At 47.3% G+C, this 21011-nt stretch overlaps 1 protein-coding gene across 1 annotated transcript in view; it reads left to right on the forward strand.

The window, feature by feature from the left end:
- The first annotated feature begins 702 nt into the window (after positions 1 to 702).
- Positions 703 to 21011, forward strand: part of LOC106605814 (integrin alpha-10) — a 46736-nt gene continuing 26427 nt past the window's right edge. The window contains exons 1-7 of the mRNA XM_045718883.1: positions 703 to 1712; positions 14984 to 15095; positions 15462 to 15571; positions 15680 to 15768; positions 18272 to 18386; positions 18626 to 18753; positions 19782 to 19930. Coding sequence (XP_045574839.1) covers positions 1661 to 1712; positions 14984 to 15095; positions 15462 to 15571; positions 15680 to 15768; positions 18272 to 18386; positions 18626 to 18753; positions 19782 to 19930 — 755 coding nt within the window. The 5' untranslated portion in view covers positions 703 to 1660. The remainder of the gene's footprint in view (positions 1713 to 14983; positions 15096 to 15461; positions 15572 to 15679; positions 15769 to 18271; positions 18387 to 18625; positions 18754 to 19781; positions 19931 to 21011) is intronic.

Raw genomic sequence — 21011 nt, forward strand, 5'->3', positions numbered from 1 at the left:
TAATTGAGAGAGAAATTTAATTGAGAGAGAGAGAGAGAGAGAGACAGAGATATAATTGAGAGAGAAATTTAATTGAGAGAGAGAGAGACAGAGATATAATTGAGAGAGAAATTTAATTGAGAGAAAGAAAGAGACAGAGATATAATTGAGAGAGAAATTTAATTGAGAGAGAGAAAGAAACAGAGATATAATTGAGAGATAAATTGAATTGAGAGAGAGAGAGACAGAGATATAATTGAGAGAGAAATTTAATTGAGAGAGAGAGAGACAGAGATATAATTGAGAGAGAAATGTAATTGAGAGAGCGAGAGACAGAGATATAATTGAGAGAGAAATTGAATTGAGAGAGAGAGAGACCGAGATATAATTGAGAGATAAATGTAATTGAGAGAGAGAGACAGAGATATAATTGAGAGAGAAATTTAATTGAGAGAGAGAGAGACAGAGATATAATTGAGAGAGACAGATAAAAAGAGAGAGAGAGAGACAGAGATATAATTGAGAGAGAAATTTAATTGAGAGAGAGAGACATAGATATAATTGAGAGAGAAAGAGACAGAGATATAATTGAGAGAGAGAGAGACAGAGATATAATTGAGAGAGAGAGAGACAGAGATATAATTGAGAGAGAGAGAGAGATAAAAAGAGAGATAAAGTCGTTTGGGGTTTTCAAAATGCGAACCAGGCGCGCGCTGAGAGAGAGGGACGCGCGAGGGAAGGAAGGGCTCCTCGCGCTGGAATAAAAGCGCTATTGATTGTTCTTTAGGAGTTAAACTCCACTATTCAGAGAGGGATACAATCGCTATAAATGAGGGAAAACGACGAAAAAGATGGATATAACCAACCAGAAGTGTGAAAATTGAAACAGAAAAGTTGTCAAGAAACCCAAACATTGATTTACCTCAAATGGTTTGGTTGAAAGATGAATATGGGCACTTTCTTCGGATACTTTTTGGAGCGTCGAGCCAGGAGGAACATTCAGCAATAGAAAAGTAGACTATCTGACTGATAGTTAGGCCTATGGGTTTTTATTTATTGGAAGCAATAAACATGCATTTGTTAATCTGTTACGCATTGGTGAAGGTTTAGCGACACTAAATTGGACTTTTCTTCGGGACAGGTGTTGGTTTTGAGCTTGAATCAGTTGTTTAGTTGTTTTTGACTAGTTGTTTAGACATTTGAGGTGTTAGTTGCGCACAGGTTAAGGTAATAATTTATGGCACATATTCAGGCCCACAAATATTTAGATAGTTTAGGCTACTGTTTGTCAAAAATAAAATAAACCTAGAACAACTTCTGTTTAATTCATTAAAAAGCTATCAACTTATCGTTAAACCTGATAGCGGTTACAGCAACAGACCATAACTAAGTAGTCTGTTTTTCCCTCAATAATATGTGAAGCAGGGTTGTCGGAAGCAACACAACACGGTTACATTACAACGCGCCCAAGCAATACCACTGGAACTGTGTTTTTACGGTTTTCACGGTTCCCGGGGGAATACAGCGAGTTGAAAGACCACGCGTGTGTTCGCGCTGTTATGCCGGAGCACTGAATTTAAACGAACTCTAGAGCACTGAATTTAAACGAACTCTAGGGAAATTAAATCCCAAGTCTGGAACAGAAAGAGAGATAACACGAAGCCCTTCCATCCTTTACAACATGGAGCTGCACAAATACCTGCTACTCCTCAAGTTCATAGTTCTCCTCAAAGGTAAGTTTGTAACCAGTGAGTTTTCACGTTGTCTATCATCTCAACCTTTCTAGAGCTGTTTTTTTCACGAATACCTTTAACCCTTGACCCCGACCTTGACCCCTTTACAAAGTCATTTCAATGACAGCATTTTGACAGTTTAAATAGCCTATACAAACATGTTCATGAATATTAGGTATTTTCTAGTTCCAGGTTCATCAGTGTATTCGTTATCCCAATGGCATTGTAGGACCTACAACCTCTGCAGAGAAGTCTCTGGACCTTTATGGCACAGCCAGCTAATGCACCTACAGTACATCATAGGTCCTAGAACATAAACACTGATCCTGTAAACCAGTTGAAAGACCTCTATATCCACGACAGTGTGCAGGGTCATTCTCTATACTGAGACTTGGTCCAGCTATTTACTGTGTAGGCATACAGCTGTTTCCCTGGTTCCCCCCTGCTGCTGCTCCCCTGTCCAACTGTATGATATGGTCATCAAGTTACCTACTGGAGCTCCCTCAGTGGACTCACTCCTTATCTTCAAACAACCATGAATAATGAATAATGGATTATATTTATACACAATATGGCTTTTCTCCAGGTGTCAAAGCTCAAAGAACTTGAAAGTGATTCACCTAAACAACTGCAGGCATCATTCTCTTAAGGTACAAAGGCTGAGGCAGGGATATTTAGAAAGCTCCATGTAGCCTCCCTGTAGGCCTACATCATGTGAGAGGTAATGCCCAGCCACTGTCATGGGGTCTACACCTTTATGGTACAAGAGGTTTTCCACTTTCACCTCTAACCACAGGGTTGCTGGTTCAAACCCCATTTTGACTGCCACCTAAATCACTACATTGGTGGCAGAAGTGGGATTCTGCAGTCTGGCCTTTTTTGCCCTCCTGCAAGGTTTAACTGTACAATATGGTAATTAGCTTACATAGCTTCCTCAATGTGTAGGGCTATCTTCTCTCCTGCTGGTTGCTGGATAACCCCCCCCCTGAATTGCTACACTGGTGCCAGTGGGAGGGTTAGACCTAAATTCTATCAGTAATATCCATCTCTCCAGAATTCACCTAGAAGCTCCAGTTATAGTAATACGGTATTTCCGTCAGACGAACCACACTCATTTTCACGCTTGTTAATGTCGACTACCCCACCTCCCAACCCCTGCATGTTACCTCTACCATACCACACCTCACTCACTGACTCCTGTTAGACGGCAGGAGAGCAGAGAAAATACTATTATAGTTTCACCAGGAATGAGTGTTGACACAGTCGATAAGCAGGGAGTAAATTGCTACGTTACTGTGCAGTGAGTGGCCATGAAAAGAATGAAGATATGGTATTATTAGACAGGGCAGAATCACGGTAATCTATTGCAAGGCATGATACAGTAAAGCTAGACCCTGTAAGATTTCTTGCTGCTATTAGCAACCTCCATCCCACTCTAGTAGAGCATGTTGAGCGCCATGATGATCCTGTTCATAAGTATGTCCACAGTGTATAACACTGTAATAAGTAGGCACTAGACATCTTACTTAAAGGTGGGGTGTTTAGAAGTAGCTTTTTGGATCTATGTATCCATACACTGAGTGTACAAAACATTAAGAACACCTGCTCTTTCCATGACATATACAGACCAGGTGAATCCAGGTGAAAGCTATGATCCCTTATTGATGTCACTTGTTAAATCCACTTCAATTAGTGTAGATGAAGGGGAGGCAGGTTAAATAAGGATTTTTAGGCCTTGAGACAATTGAGACATGGATTGTGTATGTGTGCCATTCAGAGTTTGAATGAGAAAGACAAAATATTTAAGTGCCTTTGAACAGGGTATGGTAGTAGGTGCCAGGCGCACCGGTTTGAGTGTCAAGAACTGCAATGATGCTGAGTTTTTCACACTCAACAGTTTCCTGTGTGTATCAAGAATGTTGCACCACCCAAAGGACATCCAGCCAACTTGACACAACTGTGGGAAGCATTGGAGTCAACATGGGCCAGCATCTCAGTGGAATGCTTACGACACCTTGTAGAGTCCTTTCCCCGACGAATTGAGGCGGTTCTGAGGGCAAAAGGGGTGCAACTCAATATTAGGAAGGTGTTCCTAATGTTTTGTACACTCAGTGTTATTTATAAACCTGGTTTAACTGTTCTGTATAGGATCCCTGTATGATGTCAAACATGATCTGAGTGAGACCACGTACCAGTCCAACACAACACAACACTGCTGTCTGTTCAGGCCACGTACCAGTCCAACACAACACAACACTGCTGTCTGTTCAGGCCACGTACCAGTCCAGCACAACACAACACTGCTGTCTGTTCAGGCCACGTACCAGTCCAACACAACACAACACTGCTGTCTGTTCAGGCCACGTACCAGTCCAACACAACACAACACTGCTGTCTGTTCAGGCCACGTACCAGTCCAACACAACACAACACTGCTGTCTGTTCAGGCCACGTACCAGTCCAACACAACACAACACTGCTGTCTGTTCAGGCCACGTACCAGTCCAACACAACACAACACTGCTGTCTGTTCAGGCCACGTACCAGTCCAACACAACACAACACTGCTGTCTGTTCAGGCCACGTACCAGTCCAACACAACACAACACTGCTGTCTGTTCAGGCCACGTACCAGTCCAGCACAACACAACACTGCTGTCTGTTCAGGCCACGTACCAGTCCAGCACAACACAACACTGCTGTCTGTTCAGGCCACGTACCAGTCCAGCACAACACAACACTGCTGTCTGTTCAGGCCACGTACCAGTCCAACACAACACAACACTGCTGTCTGTTCAGGCCACGTACCAGTCCAGCACAACACAACACTGCTGTCTGTTCAGGCCACGTACCAGTCCAACACAACACAACACTGCTGTCTGTTCAGGCCACGTACCAGTCCAGCACAACACAACACTGCTGTCTGTTCAGGCCACGTACCAGTCCAGCACAACACAACACTGCTGTCTGTTCAGGCCACGTACCAGTCCAGCACAACACAACACTGCTGTCTGTTCAGGCCACGTACCAGTCCAGCACAACACAACACTGCTGTCTGTTCAGGCCACGTACCAGTCCAGCACAACACAACACTGCTGTCTGTTCAGGCCACGTACCAGTCCAGCACAACACAACACTGCTGTCTGTTCAGGCCACGTACCAGTCCAACACAACACAACACTGCTGTCTGTTCAGGCCACGTACCAGTCCAGCACAACACAACACTGCTGTCTGTTCAGGCCACGTACCAGTCCAGCACAACACAACACTGCTGTCTGTTCAGGCCACGTACCAGTCCAACACAACACAACACTGCTGTCTGTTCAGGCCACGTACCAGTCCAGCACAACACAACACTGCTGTCTGTTCAGGCCACGTACCAGTCCAGCACAACACAACACTGCTGTCTGTTCAGGCCACGTACCAGTCCAACACAACACAACACTGCTGTCTGTTCAGGCCACGTACCAGTCCAGCACAACACAACACTGCTGTCTGTTCAGGCCACGTACCAGTCCAACACAACACAACACTGCTGTCTGTTCAGGCCACGTACCAGTCCAACACAACACAACACTGCTGTCTGTTCAGGCCACGTACCAGTCCAGCACAACACAACACTGCTGTCTGTTCAGGCCACGTACCAGTCCAACACAACACAACACTGCTGTCTGTTCAGGCCACGTACCAGTCCAACACAACACAACACTGCTGTCTGTTCAGGCCACGTACCAGTCCAGCACAACACAACACTGCTGTCTGTTCAGGCCACGTACCAGTCCAACACAACACAACACTGCTGTCTGTTCAGGCCACGTACCAGTCCAGCACAACACAACACTGCTGTCTGTTCAGGCCACGTACCAGTCCAACACAACACAACACTGCTGTCTGTTCAGGCCACGTACCAGTCCAGCACAACACAACACTGCTGTCTGTTCAGGCCACGTACCAGTCCAACACAACACAACACTGCTGTCTGTTCAGGCCACGTACCAGTCCAGCACAACACAACACTGCTGTCTGTTCAGGCCACGTACCAGTCCAGCACAACACAACACTGCTGTCTGTTCAGGCCACGTACCAGTCCAGCACAACACAACACTGCTGTCTGTTCAGGCCACGTACCAGTCCAGCACAACACAACACTGCTGTCTGTTCAGGCCACGTACCAGTCCAACACAACACAACACTGCTGTCTGTTCAGGCCACGTACCAGTCCAACACAACACAACACTGCTGTCTGTTCAGGCCACGTACCAGTCCAGCACAACACAACACTGCTGTCTGTTCAGGCCACGTACCAGTCCAACACAACACAACACTGCTGTCTGTTCAGGCCACGTACCAGTCCAGCACAACACAACACTGCTGTCTGTTCAGGCCACGTACCAGTCCAGCACAACACAACACTGCTGTCTGTTCAGGCCACGTACCAGTCCAGCACAACACAACACTGCTGTCTGTTCAGGCCACGTACCAGTCCAGCACAACACAACACTGCTGTCTGTTCAGGCCACGTACCAGTCCAACACAACACAACACTGCTGTCTGTTCAGGCCACGTACCAGTCCAGCACAACACAACACTGCTGTCTGTTCAGGCCACGTACCAGTCCAGCACAACACAACACTGCTGTCTGTTCAGGCCACGTACCAGTCCAACACAACACAACACTGCTGTCTGTTCAGGCCACGTACCAGTCCAGCACAACACAACACTGCTGTCTGTTCAGGCCACGTACCAGTCCAACACAACACAACACTGCTGTCTGTTCAGGCCACGTACCAGTCCAGCACAACACAACACTGCTGTCTGTTCAGGCCACGTACCAGTCCAGCACAACACAACACTGCTGTCTGTTCAGGCCACGTACCAGTCCAACACAACACAACACTGCTGTCTGTTCAGGCCACGTACCAGTCCAGCACAACACAACACTGCTGTCTGTTCAGGCCACGTACCAGTCCAGCACAACACAACACTGCTGTCTGTTCAGGCCACGTACCAGTCCAGCACAACACAACACTGCTGTCTGTTCAGGCCACGTACCAGTCCAACACAACACAACACTGCTGTCTGTTCAGGCCACGTACCAGTCCAGCACAACACAACACTGCTGTCTGTTCAGGCCACGTACCAGTCCAGCACAACACAACACTGCTGTCTGTTCAGGCCACGTACCAGTCCAGCACAACACAACACTGCTGTCTGTTCAGGCCACGTACCAGTCCAGCACAACACAACACTGCTGTCTGTTCAGGCCACGTACCAGTCCAGCACAACACAACACTGCTGTCTGTTCAGGCCACGTACCAGTCCAGCACAACACAACACTGCTGTCTGTTCAGGCCACGTACCAGTCCAACACAACACAACACTGCTGTCTGTTCAGGCCACGTACCAGTCCAGCACAACACAACACTGCTGTCTGTTCAGGCCACGTACCAGTCCAGCACAACACAACACTGCTGTCTGTTCAGGCCACGTACCAGTCCAGCACAACACAACACTGCTGTCTGTTCAGGCCACGTACCAGTCCAGCACAACACAACACTGCTGTCTGTTCAGGCCACGTACCAGTCCAGCACAACACAACACTGCTGTCTGTTCAGGCCACGTACCAGTCCAACACAACACAACACTGCTGTCTGTTCAGGCCACGTACCAGTCCAGCACAACACAACACTGCTGTCTGTTCAGGCCACGTACCAGTCCAGCACAACACAACACTGCTGTCTGTTCAGGCCACGTACCAGTCCAGCACAACACAACACTGCTGTCTGTTCAGGCCACGTACCAGTCCAACACAACACAACACTGCTGTCTGTTCAGGCCACGTACCAGTCCAGCACAACACAACACTGCTGTCTGTTCAGGCCACGTACCAGTCCAGCACAACACAACACTGCTGTCTGTTCAGGCCACGTACCAGTCCAACACAACACAACACTGCTGTCTGTTCAGGCCACGTACCAGTCCAACACAACACAACACTGCTGTCTGTTCAGGCCACGTACCAGTCCAACACAACACAACACTGCTGTCTGTTCAGGCCACGTACCAGTCCAACACAACACAACACTGCTGTCTGTTCAGGCCACGTACCAGTCCAGCACAACACAACACTGCTGTCTGTTCAGGCCACGTACCAGTCCAGCACAACACAACACTGCTGTCTGTTCAGGCCACGTACCAGTCCAGCACAACACAACACTGCTGTCTGTTCAGGCCACGTACCAGTCCAGCACAACACAACACTGCTGTCTGTTCAGGCCACGTACCAGTCCAGCACAACACAACACTGCTGTCTGTTCAGGCCACGTACCAGTCCAACACAACACAACACTGCTGTCTGTTCAGGCCACGTACCAGTCCAGCACAACACAACACTGCTGTCTGTTCAGGCCACGTACCAGTCCAACACAACACAACACTGCTGTCTGTTCAGGCCACGTACCAGTCCAACACAACACAACACTGCTGTCTGTTCAGGCCACGTACCAGTCCAACACAACACAACACTGCTGTCTGTTCAGGCCACGTACCAGTCCAACACAACACAACACTGCTGTCTGTTCAGGCCACGTACCAGTCCAACACAACACAACACTGCTGTCTGTTCAGGCCACGTACCAGTCCAGCACAACACAACACTGCTGTCTGTTCAGGCCACGTACCAGTCCAGCACAACACAACACTGCTGTCTGTTCAGGCCACGTACCAGTCCAGCACAACACAACACTGCTGTCTGTTCAGGCCACGTACCAGTCCAGCACAACACAACACTGCTGTCTGTTCAGGCCACGTACCAGTCCAGCACAACACAACACTGCTGTCTGTTCAGGCCACGTACCAGTCCAGCACAACACAACACTGCTGTCTGTTCAGGCCACGTACCAGTCCAGCACAACACAACACTGCTGTCTGTTCAGGCCACGTACCAGTCCAACACAACACAACACTGCTGTCTGTTCAGGCCACGTACCAGTCCAGCACAACACAACACTGCTGTCTGTTCAGGCCACGTACCAGTCCAACACAACACAACACTGCTGTCTGTTCAGGCCACGTACCAGTCCAGCACAACACAACACTGCTGTCTGTTCAGGCCACGTACCAGTCCAGCACAACACAACACTGCTGTCTGTTCAGGCCACGTACCAGTCCAGCACAACACAACACTGCTGTCTGTTCAGGCCACGTACCAGTCCAACACAACACAACACTGCTGTCTGTTCAGGCCACGTACCAGTCCAGCACAACACAACACTGCTGTCTGTTCAGGCCACGTACCAGTCCAACACAACACAACACTGCTGTCTGTTCAGGCCACGTACCAGTCCAGCACAACACAACACTGCTGTCTGTTCAGGCCACGTACCAGTCCAGCACAACACAACACTGCTGTCTGTTCAGGCCACGTACCAGTCCAGCACAACACAACACTGCTGTCTGTTCAGGCCACGTACCAGTCCAGCACAACACAACACTGCTGTCTGTTCAGGCCACGTACCAGTCCAACACAACACAACACTGCTGTCTGTTCAGGCCACGTACCAGTCCAACACAACACAACACTGCTGTCTGTTCAGGCCACGTACCAGTCCAGCACAACACAACACTGCTGTCTGTTCAGGCCACGTACCAGTCCAGCACAACACAACACTGCTGTCTGTTCAGGCCACGTACCAGTCCAGCACAACACAACACTGCTGTCTGTTCAGGCCACGTACCAGTCCAGCACAACACAACACTGCTGTCTGTTCAGGCCACGTACCAGTCCAACACAACACAACACTGCTGTCTGTTCAGGCCACGTACCAGTCCAGCACAACACAACACTGCTGTCTGTTCAGGCCACGTCTCTGTCTCCTCCTGCTGATCCCGAGGAATGAATGAGGAAGGAATGTATTGAAGTCACCGTAGTCGGACGCTGTTTGTGGTTAGCCTGTACTACACTTCATTACCTGTTTGAGACATGCATGTGTGTGTGTGTGATGTGTGTGATGTTGATGGTTTGAGCAGGCCTCCCCAGTGTGTTAACCAGGCATACCAGGACTGTTATCTGCTCTGTTATGCTTTACTGAGATGTAGAACACAGGTGTGTGTATGGGGGGATAGCTGGGGAATTCTTTCTCTACTCTCTCTCTCTCCTCTTCTATCCTCTCCCCAGTCGTTCTCCTACACAATCTCTCTTCTCCCAATCTCTCTCTCTCTCCTCTCCTATCCTCTCCCCAGTCGTTCTCCAACACAATCTCTCTTCTCCCAATCTCTCTCTCTCTCCTCTCCTATCCTCTCCCCAGTCGTTCTCCAACACAATCTCTCTCTCTCTCCTCTCCTATCCTCTCCCCAGTCGTTCTCTTCTTCCCAGTCCTTCTCCTACACAATCTCTCTCTCTCTCTTCTCTCTCCTCTACCAATTTCTTCCCAGTCCTCCTCCTACACACTTTCTCTTCTCCCAATGTCTCTTTCTGTTTCTCTCATTGTTTCTCTCTCTTTCCCTCCCTCTTGCTGTCCATTATATCTCTTTCCTTCTCTGTCTTTCTTTCTCACTCCCACTCTCTTCCACCCCCATACCCCACTAGGGTCTGATAGAGATGGGAACAGAACATGATGGAGGTGAGTCAGAGAGCAAGAGAAATGGAGGTGGGGGGGGGGTAGAGTGAGAAGCCTTGTAATTCAATGAATACTAGAGAAACAGAGAGGCAGACACATACTGTGGTCATCATTGCATGGCCTACCAGAGACGACCAAAGTATAAGCCACGAGGCCACTGCAGACATGTGAAGATAGCAAGAGATGAAGAGGAGAGGAGCAGATAAAGAAGTGGACAAAATAAAATGATGGGAGTGAGTGGTAGAAAGATTGGTAGATAGTTTAAAGTAGAAAACGTGTGTGTGAGAGAGAGAGAGAAGCTGTGATAGAGAGACGGTGGTCCATTTGAAATGCCATAAATCAGAGCCACATGTAGTCTCCATACTTAACACACGTCTGTGGTCAGGCTGCCATTCATCTGTAACACACGTAACACTGTACTGTCAACTCCACTGACCTGTCATCCCCGAATACATACATCATTCAGTAGCAGTACACACAAACGCACACACACACACACACATAGCAGCAAGAGCATCGCGAGCCGATCGTGTGGTTGAACAGAGAGAGGAATCTGAATCTGGACGGGGTTTGGCTGCATAAATGTTTACAGTCAGTTGTCATGACGATCCATGGTCAGACACGCTGTGGTACAGACGCATATAACCCAGCTGAAAATGAGAGAGGAGCAGGAGAGGAGAGGAGAGTGGTTTGGTGGTGAGGGTGAAGAGCCGAGGAGGGGGTACAGGAGGAAGAGGAGGATGAAAATGGGATGATTTGAGTGGAGAGTGGGGGTTAAGGTGGCGGGGGGGGTAGGAGAGAGGGGTGATGGGGTCTTGGTGATGCGACGGACAGTCTTTGAAACATATGAGAGACGTGTGTGTGTGTGTGTGTGTGTGTGTGTGTGTGTGTGTGTGTGTGTGTGTGTGTGTGTGTGTGTGTGTGTGTGTGTGAGAGAGAGAGAGAGAGAAAGAGATGCCCGGCCACAATGAAAGAGAGTTGAAGTGATTAAACAGTAGAGATGTTATGATGTCACATCAATGAAAGAGAGGCACAGGATCATGGTTACTGTATGGGAGAGGCATGGCTCCTATAATCAAGGAAATTCATCTGGAGGGAGAAAGAGGAGGCGGATGAAGAATAAGATGGAGGGAGCAAGCAGCGAGAAGGAGGAAGAATAGGGGGAAACAGAGAGAAAAAGAGAGTAAACATATCTAGTTACTTCTCACAACCCTGCGGAATCCCCTTCTGTTGGTGGTGTGTGTGTGTGTGTGTGTGTGTGTGTGTGTGTGTGTGTGTGTGTGTGTGTGTGTGTGTGTGTGTGTGTGTGTGTGTGTGTGTGTGTGTGTGTGTGTGTGTGTGTGTGTGTGTGTGTGTGTGTGTGTGTGTGTGTGTGTGTGTGTATGCAAGACTGTGTCTGTGTGTTTGTGTGTTGGTGGTTTTTGGTAGCGTGTTTTGTTCACCAGTCTGCTGGTGATTTCTGCACTATAAAAAAGTCTAGTTGTTTCATCTAATTATTATGAAGTAACTGGTTCCACAGCCTTTTTAAGTTTAATACACTTTTCGATCAAAGCCTGAAATTAACATTTTTAGTTGGCCCAAACTTAGCTCCAATTTACGCAAAAACTTGCGCAAAAATTCAGTCAACTTAAAAAGATGTGTTTGTTCATTCAACTAGAAATGATTATTTGGGCATCTTAATTAAGAAGGTCTGTGCAACTGGTTACATTTAACATACAATGTTTTAAACTTCCTTGATTACTTTGTGCATGTTCATTTTTACAGTAATTCATATTCAACATGTCCTCAACTGGGGGCTGAACTCACAACCTTCTGGTTCACAGCATTCCAATTGTCCTGCTACTCCACCATGTCTGTGTCAGTGATCAATTCATCTGACTATTCTCTCATCATTGATTTGAGTTACTTATTTCAGTAATTTGAGGATTTTCTGTATAGTAGTCTAATGTTGGTGGGCATAGTACTCATTTTTATGTTTCTCCTTAATCGCTATGATAAATAAAATCATTTTACTTCAGTACTTTTAACAGAGCTGAGATTTACTTTGAAGTGCGAAGTGTAGCAATACAGATGAACTCAGTAATTGACATAGACACAGTGATATAGCAGGAAGATTTGTGTCCTGTGTCCCAAGAGGTTGTGAGTTCAAAGCCCAGGTGAGGATGTGTTGAATAATAATTACTGTATAAATGAGTATGCACAATGTAGTCATGCGTGTCAAAAATGTCAGTTGAAAATATTGTATGTCAAAAGCATTGTTTATGTATGTGTAACTGGTTTCAAAGCCTTTTTTAGTTAAGATGTCCAAATAATACTTTCTAGTTGAATGAACATGTGAGGTAAGTTGAGCAAACACATCATTTTAAGTTGACTACATTTTTGTATACATTTTCAGAAGTTGGAGCTATGTTTTGGCCAACAAAAAATGTTAAGATCAGGTAACACCTTGATCGAAAAGTTGAGTAAACTTAAAAGGGCTGTAAAACCAGTTACTTAAAGACGCACTGTGCAGAAATCGCTCCGCCATTTCCTGGTTGATAAAATTCTAATAGTTTGCCTAATTTCACTTTGTGACAAAACAAGCAAGTATAGCGTAGAAAATCATTCTACCATCCATAACCAAAAATATTGTATTTTCAGCTGTTTGAAGCTGGTGTACAAAACAAAATAAAATATGTAAAAACGAAACTTAAGAACGGGAATCATAGAATTAGCGCACATAGAACATATCTACTGCTTTTTAGACTTGCTTACAATAAGAATGACAGATCTATAACTCACATCTATAACTGTTACTTCGGGTCACGTCGGGTCACCCAACAAGTAACATATTGCAGCTATAAGCATTTTTTTTTACAGTGTGTTGGTTAGGCCTGCATGTACCCTATGTTTGGGGTTCTAGCCTGGGGTAGGCCTGTATGTACCCTATGTTTGGGGTTCTAGCCTGGGTTAGGCCTGTATGTACCCTATGTTTGGGGTTTTAGCCCGGGTAACTGTTAGGTCTGTATCTCCATTGTGTTTATATGCATTACAGTTGGGGGTGTTTGCTAAAATGTTCTGGTGTTTCTTCGAGTCTATTTTAGTGTGAAGGCACTCCACAGGTCTCCTCTCTTTAAATTACATCATCATAAAGAGTGTAGTGTGGCTTTTATTTTGACAGTTGGCCTGTGTGTTTCCATGTCTGTTTTCTCAGTCACACACCTCCCCTGGGCGAGTCAATGAACTATCCTTCTTCCATTCCTTTGCTTGCTCCGTCGCTCTACCTCTTTCTCTCGTTCTTCTGTATCTCTCTTGCTTTCCCTCTCTCTCTCTCTCTCTCTCTCTCTCTCTCTCTCTCTCTCTCTCTCTCTCTCTCTCTCTCTCTCTCTCTCTCTCTCTCTCTCTCTCTCTCTCTCTCTCTCTCTCTCTCTCTCTCTCTCTCTCTCTCTCTCTCTCTGTGTGTGTGTGTATAAAGGGCAGGTTTGTATGGTATAACAGGGAGCTACTATACTACATAGTTTTTATAACCCACAAACCCCCTCTCTCTCTCTCCCTCCCTCCTGCTCTCCCCTTCTCTCCCTCTCCTTTTCCCACCTAGACTGAACTCCCTTTTTCTTCAAAGGTCATCTTTGGTCACTCTGTTTACCCTTGTCCCCTCCCCCCATCTCAATTCAATTCAATTTAAGGGCTTCATTCGAATGGGAAACATATGTTTACATTGCCAAAGCAATGTAAACTCTCTCGCTCCATCTCTCTTTCACTCTCTTCATTTCCCTCACCCCCAACCCCCTCTCTCTAACCCCTTCTCTCCCCACAACCCCCTCTCTCCTCTCTCCTCACAAACCCAGCCCCCCTTTCCTCACATCCCCCTCTCTCATCACAACCCCCTCTCTCATCACAACCCCCTCTCTCATCACAACCCCCTCTCTCCTCACAACCCCCCCTCTCCTCACAACACCAGCCCCTCTCTTCTCACAACCCCCTCTCTCATCACAACCCCCTCTCTCCTCACAACCCTCCCTCTCCTCACAACACCAGCCCCTCTCTCCTCTCAACCCCAGCCCTTCTCTCCCCACAACCCCCCCTCTCCTCACAACCCCAGCCCCTCTCTTCTCACAACCCCAGCCCCTCTCTCCTCACAACCCCAGCCCCTCTCTCCTCTCATCCCCAGCCCCTCTCCTCCTCTCATCCCCAGCCCCTCTCTCCTCTCAACCCCAGCCCCTCTCTCCTCTCAACCCCAGCCCCTCTCTCCTCTCAACCCCAGCCCCTCTCTCCTCTCAACCCCAGCCCCTCTCTCCTCACAACCCCAGCCCCTCTCTCCTCTCAACCCCAGCCCCTCCCTCCTTACAACCCCCTCCCTCCTTACAACCCCCCCTCTCCTCTCAACCCCAGACCCTCCCTCCCCACAACCCCCCTCCCTCCTTACAACCCACCTTTCTCCTCAAAACCCCAGCCCCTCTCTCCCCACAACCCCCTCCCTCCTTACAACCCACCTTTCTCCTCTCAACCCCAGCCCCTCTCACCCCACAACCCCCTCTCTCCCATAACCCCTCCCTCCTTACAACCCCCGCCCCTCTCACCCCACAACCCCAGCCCCTCTCACCCCACAACCCCAGCCCCTCCCACCCCACAACCCCTTTTTATAACCTTTTCTCTGTTGTAATGTTCCCTCAGGGTTGTGTGAGTGTTTCAACATCGATGTTAAGCGGCCTCGTATCTACACTGGTCCAGAGGAGGCCCTGTTTGGTTTCTCTGTGCTACAGCATGACAATGCGGGGGACAAATCGTGAGTACCAACATCTGTATGTGTGTGTGTTTGTCAAAGGTCAAAAAGGGGGTGCTTATATTTGTCCTGTTTCACTGCATGCACAAGTGGGTAACCTGTATATGTACAGATTACCCACTTATTGATGGCGACCCTGGAGTAATTAGGGTTCACTGCCTTGCTCAATGGCAGGCTACCTGCCGCCCTCCAGGCTACCTGCTGTCCACCAGGCTACCTGCCGTCCTCCAGGCTACCTGCCGTCCTCCAGGCTACCTGCCGTCCTCCAGGCTACCTGCCGTCCTCCAGGCTATCAATTAGTGTATCTGTAGTAGGATGCATTGATAAAATCCTCTTACCTCATTGGCTGTGTGTGTGATTGTGATGCAGGATGCTGGTTGGTGCTCCATGGGATGGACCTTCCAATACCAGGAGAGGAGACGTGTACAAATGCATCGTGGGAGAGGAGAGGAGCTCCAACTGCACCAAAACTAACCTAGGTGAGAGACAACCACAGATCTAGGATCGGCTCACCCTCCGCTAAACTGACCATAGCTCAGCATCTAGGTAATGTCATTAACCATCTCTCTCCTCCCTCTCTGTCTCAGGTGAGAGCACGTTACAGAATGTATCTAGAAACCTGAAGAACTCTCATCTAGGAATGACCCTCAGTCCAGACTCACCTGATGGATTCCTGGTATGTTCTCTGTCCCATTGGCTGACTGGTTGACTGATTGATGAATTGATTGAGTCAGTGGGCTAACATGGTCTTGTGTTTGATCCTGGGTTACATTTGGCTGTAGGAACTGAGTCAGTCCTGGAGGGATGTGGTGGGGGTGAGAGGAGGAGGTGGTGTGTTTGTTTGGTATGGACTTTTCAATGAGTCATTAGATGCCATGTCTGTGTGTGTTCAGAATCCCCCCTCATTATAGGGCAGCTTTTCTTACCATACATTCAAGCACACACACACACACACACTCTGGGCCACGTTGTCCTAGCAGAGTCTTCTGATCCAGGTATTTCCAGATCTCTATGGTTACAGAGGAATTACTGGGTGGCTGTGCCAGCAAGCAGCCACTCGTGTGTGTGTGTGTGTGTGTGTGTGTGTGTGTGTGTGTGTGTGTGTGTGTGTGTGTGTGTGTGTGTGTGTGTGTGTGTGTGTGTGTGTGTGTGTGTGTGTGTGTCTGCCAGCAGTTTGCAGCTACTCTAGGTGCAGAGTCAAACACAGTTCACTAATGCCAGGGCCAGCCTACCCTGTTTTTGCGCGTGTGTGTATTTTAACCCCTGTGGTAGGGTCTAAAACAGGATCAGAATGCAGCTCCAGCCCTTTGTAATGACAGGCCTACCAAAAGCCATAGCAGCTCTCGCCCTCTTCTCCTTCTTTCCTTTCTCTCATCCCTCTCTCCCATCCCTCCCTGTCTCTCTCTGTCTCTGTGTCTGTACTGTAGCTGTGCTGGGGCCTTTGTAATGACAGACTCATGTTTTCTCTTTCCTCCCTCCCTCCTTCACTCCTTTCATTTTTTATTTTGTCTCCTAGTGTGTATGAATGTTGTTCCTTTTATCCTAGCTCTCCTCTCTCCCCACACTCCTCCTTTCCCTTCCTCTCTCTTTGGTTTTAAAGCCAAATAAATAGTATGCTTTGAAGACATCAATATTGTTATGTGACTGTTCTGCCTCACCTCATTCACTACAATTGGGATTAAATGGCTTTATTGGTCTGCTGCGTTCCAGCTCTGCTACAATACTCATGAAAACTGCCAACATGTCAACAACTTCTTCACCCCATCCCTCGCGCTCTCTCTCTCTTCTCCCTCTCTTTCATTTGATCTGTTCTCAAACCACAATTATATGCTTTTCCATGACATATCCCCCTCTCGCTTATACCCAATTCTTCTCCTCATCTCTCTTTCACTCTCTCGCTCTCCCTCTCCCCACATCTCTCTCTCTATTTCTCTCCCTCAGTCCCCCTTCTCTCTCTCTCTCTGACTCTCTATCACTCTCTCTCAGTTCCCCCTTTCTCTTTCTCTCTCTATCTCTCTCGCTTTCAGTTCTCCCCCTTCTCTCTCTCTCTTTCTCAGTCCCCCCCTCTCTCTCTCTGTCCCCCCTCCATTTTTGTCTCAGCCCCCCCCCCTCTCAATTAAATTTCATTTCAAAGAGCTTTATTGGTATGGGAAACATATGTTTACATTGCCAAAGCAAGTGAAATATATAATAAACAAAAGTGAAATAAACAATAACAAAATTACACTCGCAAAAGTTCCAATGTCTATATACCGTGTTGTAGCGATGTGCAAATAGTTAAAGTACAAAAGGGTAAATAAATAAACTTGTTCACTGAGTCTGTACAGAGTCAAAGCTTTCCTTAAGTCTGGTTCAGTCACAGTGGTCAGGTATTCTGCCACTGTTTAGGACCAAATAGCATTCTAGTTTGCTCAGTTTTTTTGTTGATTCTTTCCAATGTATCAAGTAATTCTCTTTTTGTTTTCCTCTGTGATTGCCAACAAGGGTTTTGCCACCAAGTACTAAGTCATGTTTTGCAGAGGGGTCAAATACTTATTTGTTGTTATTCTGTCTCTCACTGTTCAAATAAACCTACCATTAAAATTATAGACTGATCATTTCTTTGTCAGTGGGCAAACGTACAAAATCAGCAGGCGATCAAATACTTTTTTCCCCCACTGTATGTTTTTCCCCCAAAACAGCATTTCATCAATTTGTACAGCAGACCTTCATGCCGAATTGAGTCAAAAGCTTTTTTGAAATCAACAAAGCATGAGAAGACTTTGTCTTTGTTTGTTTGACAATTAGGGTGTGCAGGGTGAATACGTGGTCTGTCATACGGTAACCCCCCCTTCTCTCTCTCTCTCTCTCTCTCAGTCTCGCACCCTCTTTATCTCGGTCTGACTCTCCTCCACTCAGTCTGCTGGTGTTTATTGGTGTGTTCAGTAGCAGACCTGACCAACAGCCCAGTGGGGAAGTCAACTCTGTCCTTGTCTTGTGCTCTCTCACCAATAAACCAGTGCTAGCTAGGACCATATGACACTTGTGTACGTTATGTTACACTTAAAGCAGTAATAATAATCACGTGTGTGTGTGTGTGTGTGTGTGTGTGTGTGTGTGTGTGTGTGTGTGTGTGTGTGTGTGTGTGTGTGTGTGTGTGTGTGTGTGTGTGTGTGTGTGTGTGTGTGTGTGTGTTCCAGGCGTGTGCGCCCCTGTGGTCTCAGGAGTGTGGTACGTCAGTCTTCAGTACGGGGATCTGTGCTTCTGTCAGCGACGACCTGGAACCCAGAGAGACCATCGCCCCTACAGCACAGAGTAACTGCACACACACACACACACACACACACACACACACACACACACACACACACACACACACACACACACACACACACACACACACACACACACACACATCACAGCTGAATGGTGACTCTGTTACGGTAGAGTTCATATTATGGGGTTTTGGGGGTTATGGGGTTTTGGGGGTTATGTGGGTCCTTAGTACTCTCTGTGTTCCTTTATGCATCCAATAATGTGTGTTTTCTGTCCAGGATGTGCAACATACATGGACATAGTGATCGTTCTGGATGGCTCCAATAGTATCTATCCCTGGTATGAAGTCCAGAACTTCCTCAGTAACATCCTCAGCAAGTTCCATATCAGCCCAGAACAGATGCAGGTAAGGTTGTGTGTGCGTGTGTGTGCGTGTGTGTGTGTGTGTGTGTGTGTGTGTGTGTGTGTGCGTGTGTGTGTGTGTGTGTGTGTGTGTGTGTGTGTGTGTGTGTGTGTGTGTGTGTGTGTGCTTGTGTTTGTGTCTGTACATTTCTGTGATGAAATCCTAGGGATTCTGTTGGTTGAGTCTCAGTCAACTAGACAAGCCAGTCCTTTACACTGAAACACAACACAGTGTGGTAATCTGATGAGAATGAATGGATGGACTTGGCACAAGAGCTGGCCTAAACATGAGGGGAGAGGAAACATGAGGGGAGAGGAAACATGAGGGGAGAGGAAACATGAGGGGAGAGGAAACATGAGGGGAGAGGAAACATGAGGGGGGAGGAAACATGAGTGGGGAGGAAACATGAGGGGAGAGGAAACATGAGGGGAGAGGAAACATGAGGGGAGAGGAAACATGAGGGGAGAGGAAACATGAGGGGAGAGGAAACATGAGGGGAGAGGAAACATGAGGGGAGAGGAAACATGAGGGGAGAGGAAACATGAGGGGAGAGGAAAAATGAGGTGGAGAGGAAACATGAGGGGAGAGGAAACATGAGGGGAGAGGAAACATGAGGGGAGAGGAAACATGAGGGGAGAGGAAACATGAGGGGAGAGGAAACATGAGGGGAGAGGAAAAATGAGGTGGAGAGGAAACATGAGGGGGGAGGAAACATGAGGGGAGAGGAAACATGAGGGGAGAGGAAACATGAGGGGAGAAGAAGTAGCAGTGGAGCAGAAAGGGAGAAGAGGAGAGGGGGAAGATTAGAGGAGAGGAGGAATAAGGGGTTTGGAGGGGGTCAGTAGCAGAAGGGAAGAGGTTTGGGTTGAGGATTGGAGAGGGAGATGGGGACGAGTAGAGGACAGGGGGAACATGGGGTCATGTTCTATCTGTGTATATCCCACTGTTTGCTCAACTACATTGGAAAGACAGCCAGACACCATTGTGTGTGTGGTTTTGTTTCTAGCATGACCGTGTATGATTGTGTTCAGGTGGGGGTTTTGCAGTACGGTGAGGTTGCGGTCCATGAGTGGTCACTGAGAGACTACCAGACAACAAAGGAGGTGGTTGAAGCAGCTAAGAACATCAGCCGACAGGAGGGGCGGGAGACACGCACAGCATACGCCATCCACATGGGCTGGTACGTCTGTCAATCATTCATAAGCCATTCTCTTTGGCTGGTCAATGTCTCAATCATAACTCACTCTGCCCTTTAACAATGTCAAATATTTCCTTATTATTTTCTTCTCTGTGGAACATGGAATCCAGCTGAGGCTGCGGCGCAAACTTGAATGTGAAAATTCTGTGCAACTTCCGGCATGCGTTTACTGTGAACACTGAGGATGTACCCGTTTTAAGTTTGTTTTAACGGTGGTCAAGTAGGCTACTGTGGCTATTTGATCTTAATGTAGGCCTACCAGAGTGGGCTACCATCAAAAACCATGGAGAAAATGCATCCCATAATATTTGTACATGGAAGTGGTCAGAGGTCAAAACATAACAAACAGCTGTCTAATATGGACACTTGATATCTCACACCATAAAAGTTATCCTTTGAAAATTACATTCCTCCTTTATTAAACTCATACACATATAGTGTACCACACCCATACTCTACACGCCACGGCTTTCATTCTCACACACACACACACACACACACACACACACACACACACACACACACACACACACACACACACACACACACACACACACACACACACACACACACACACACACACACACACACAAGCAAGGCAGGTATTTGGAGAGTTCCTGTTTTCCAGCACATTTAAAGGTAAATGGTCAGGATGTGAGAAGGGCAGTTTAAAGAGAAGTCAATGGAAAGTTTAAAAGCAGTTTAAAGGCAGTAGACTGTCATTACCTTTCATCCACACCACCGCTACTGAAAACAGACAGCTTTCTTTTACTAATAATATTAACCAATGTTCCCTCCAATGTTTTTCATCACTGAGCAAATTTCAGGTCAGCTGAGCGCAAACTTGAATGTGAAAATTCTGTGCAACTTCCGGCATGCGTTTACTGTGAACACTGAGGCTGTACCCGTTTTAAGTTCATTTTAACAGTGGTCAAGTGGCTATTTGATCTTAATGTAGGCCTACCAGAGTGGGCTACCATCAAAAACCATGGAGAAAATGCATCCCATAATATTTGTACATGGAAATAGCTGTTCTAACGGTCAGCCTACAGTAGCAGCCGAT

This window comes from Salmo salar, chromosome ssa05 (genome assembly GCF_905237065.1).
Source record: "Salmo salar chromosome ssa05, Ssal_v3.1, whole genome shotgun sequence".
Classification (NCBI taxonomy): domain Eukaryota; kingdom Metazoa; phylum Chordata; class Actinopteri; order Salmoniformes; family Salmonidae; genus Salmo; species Salmo salar.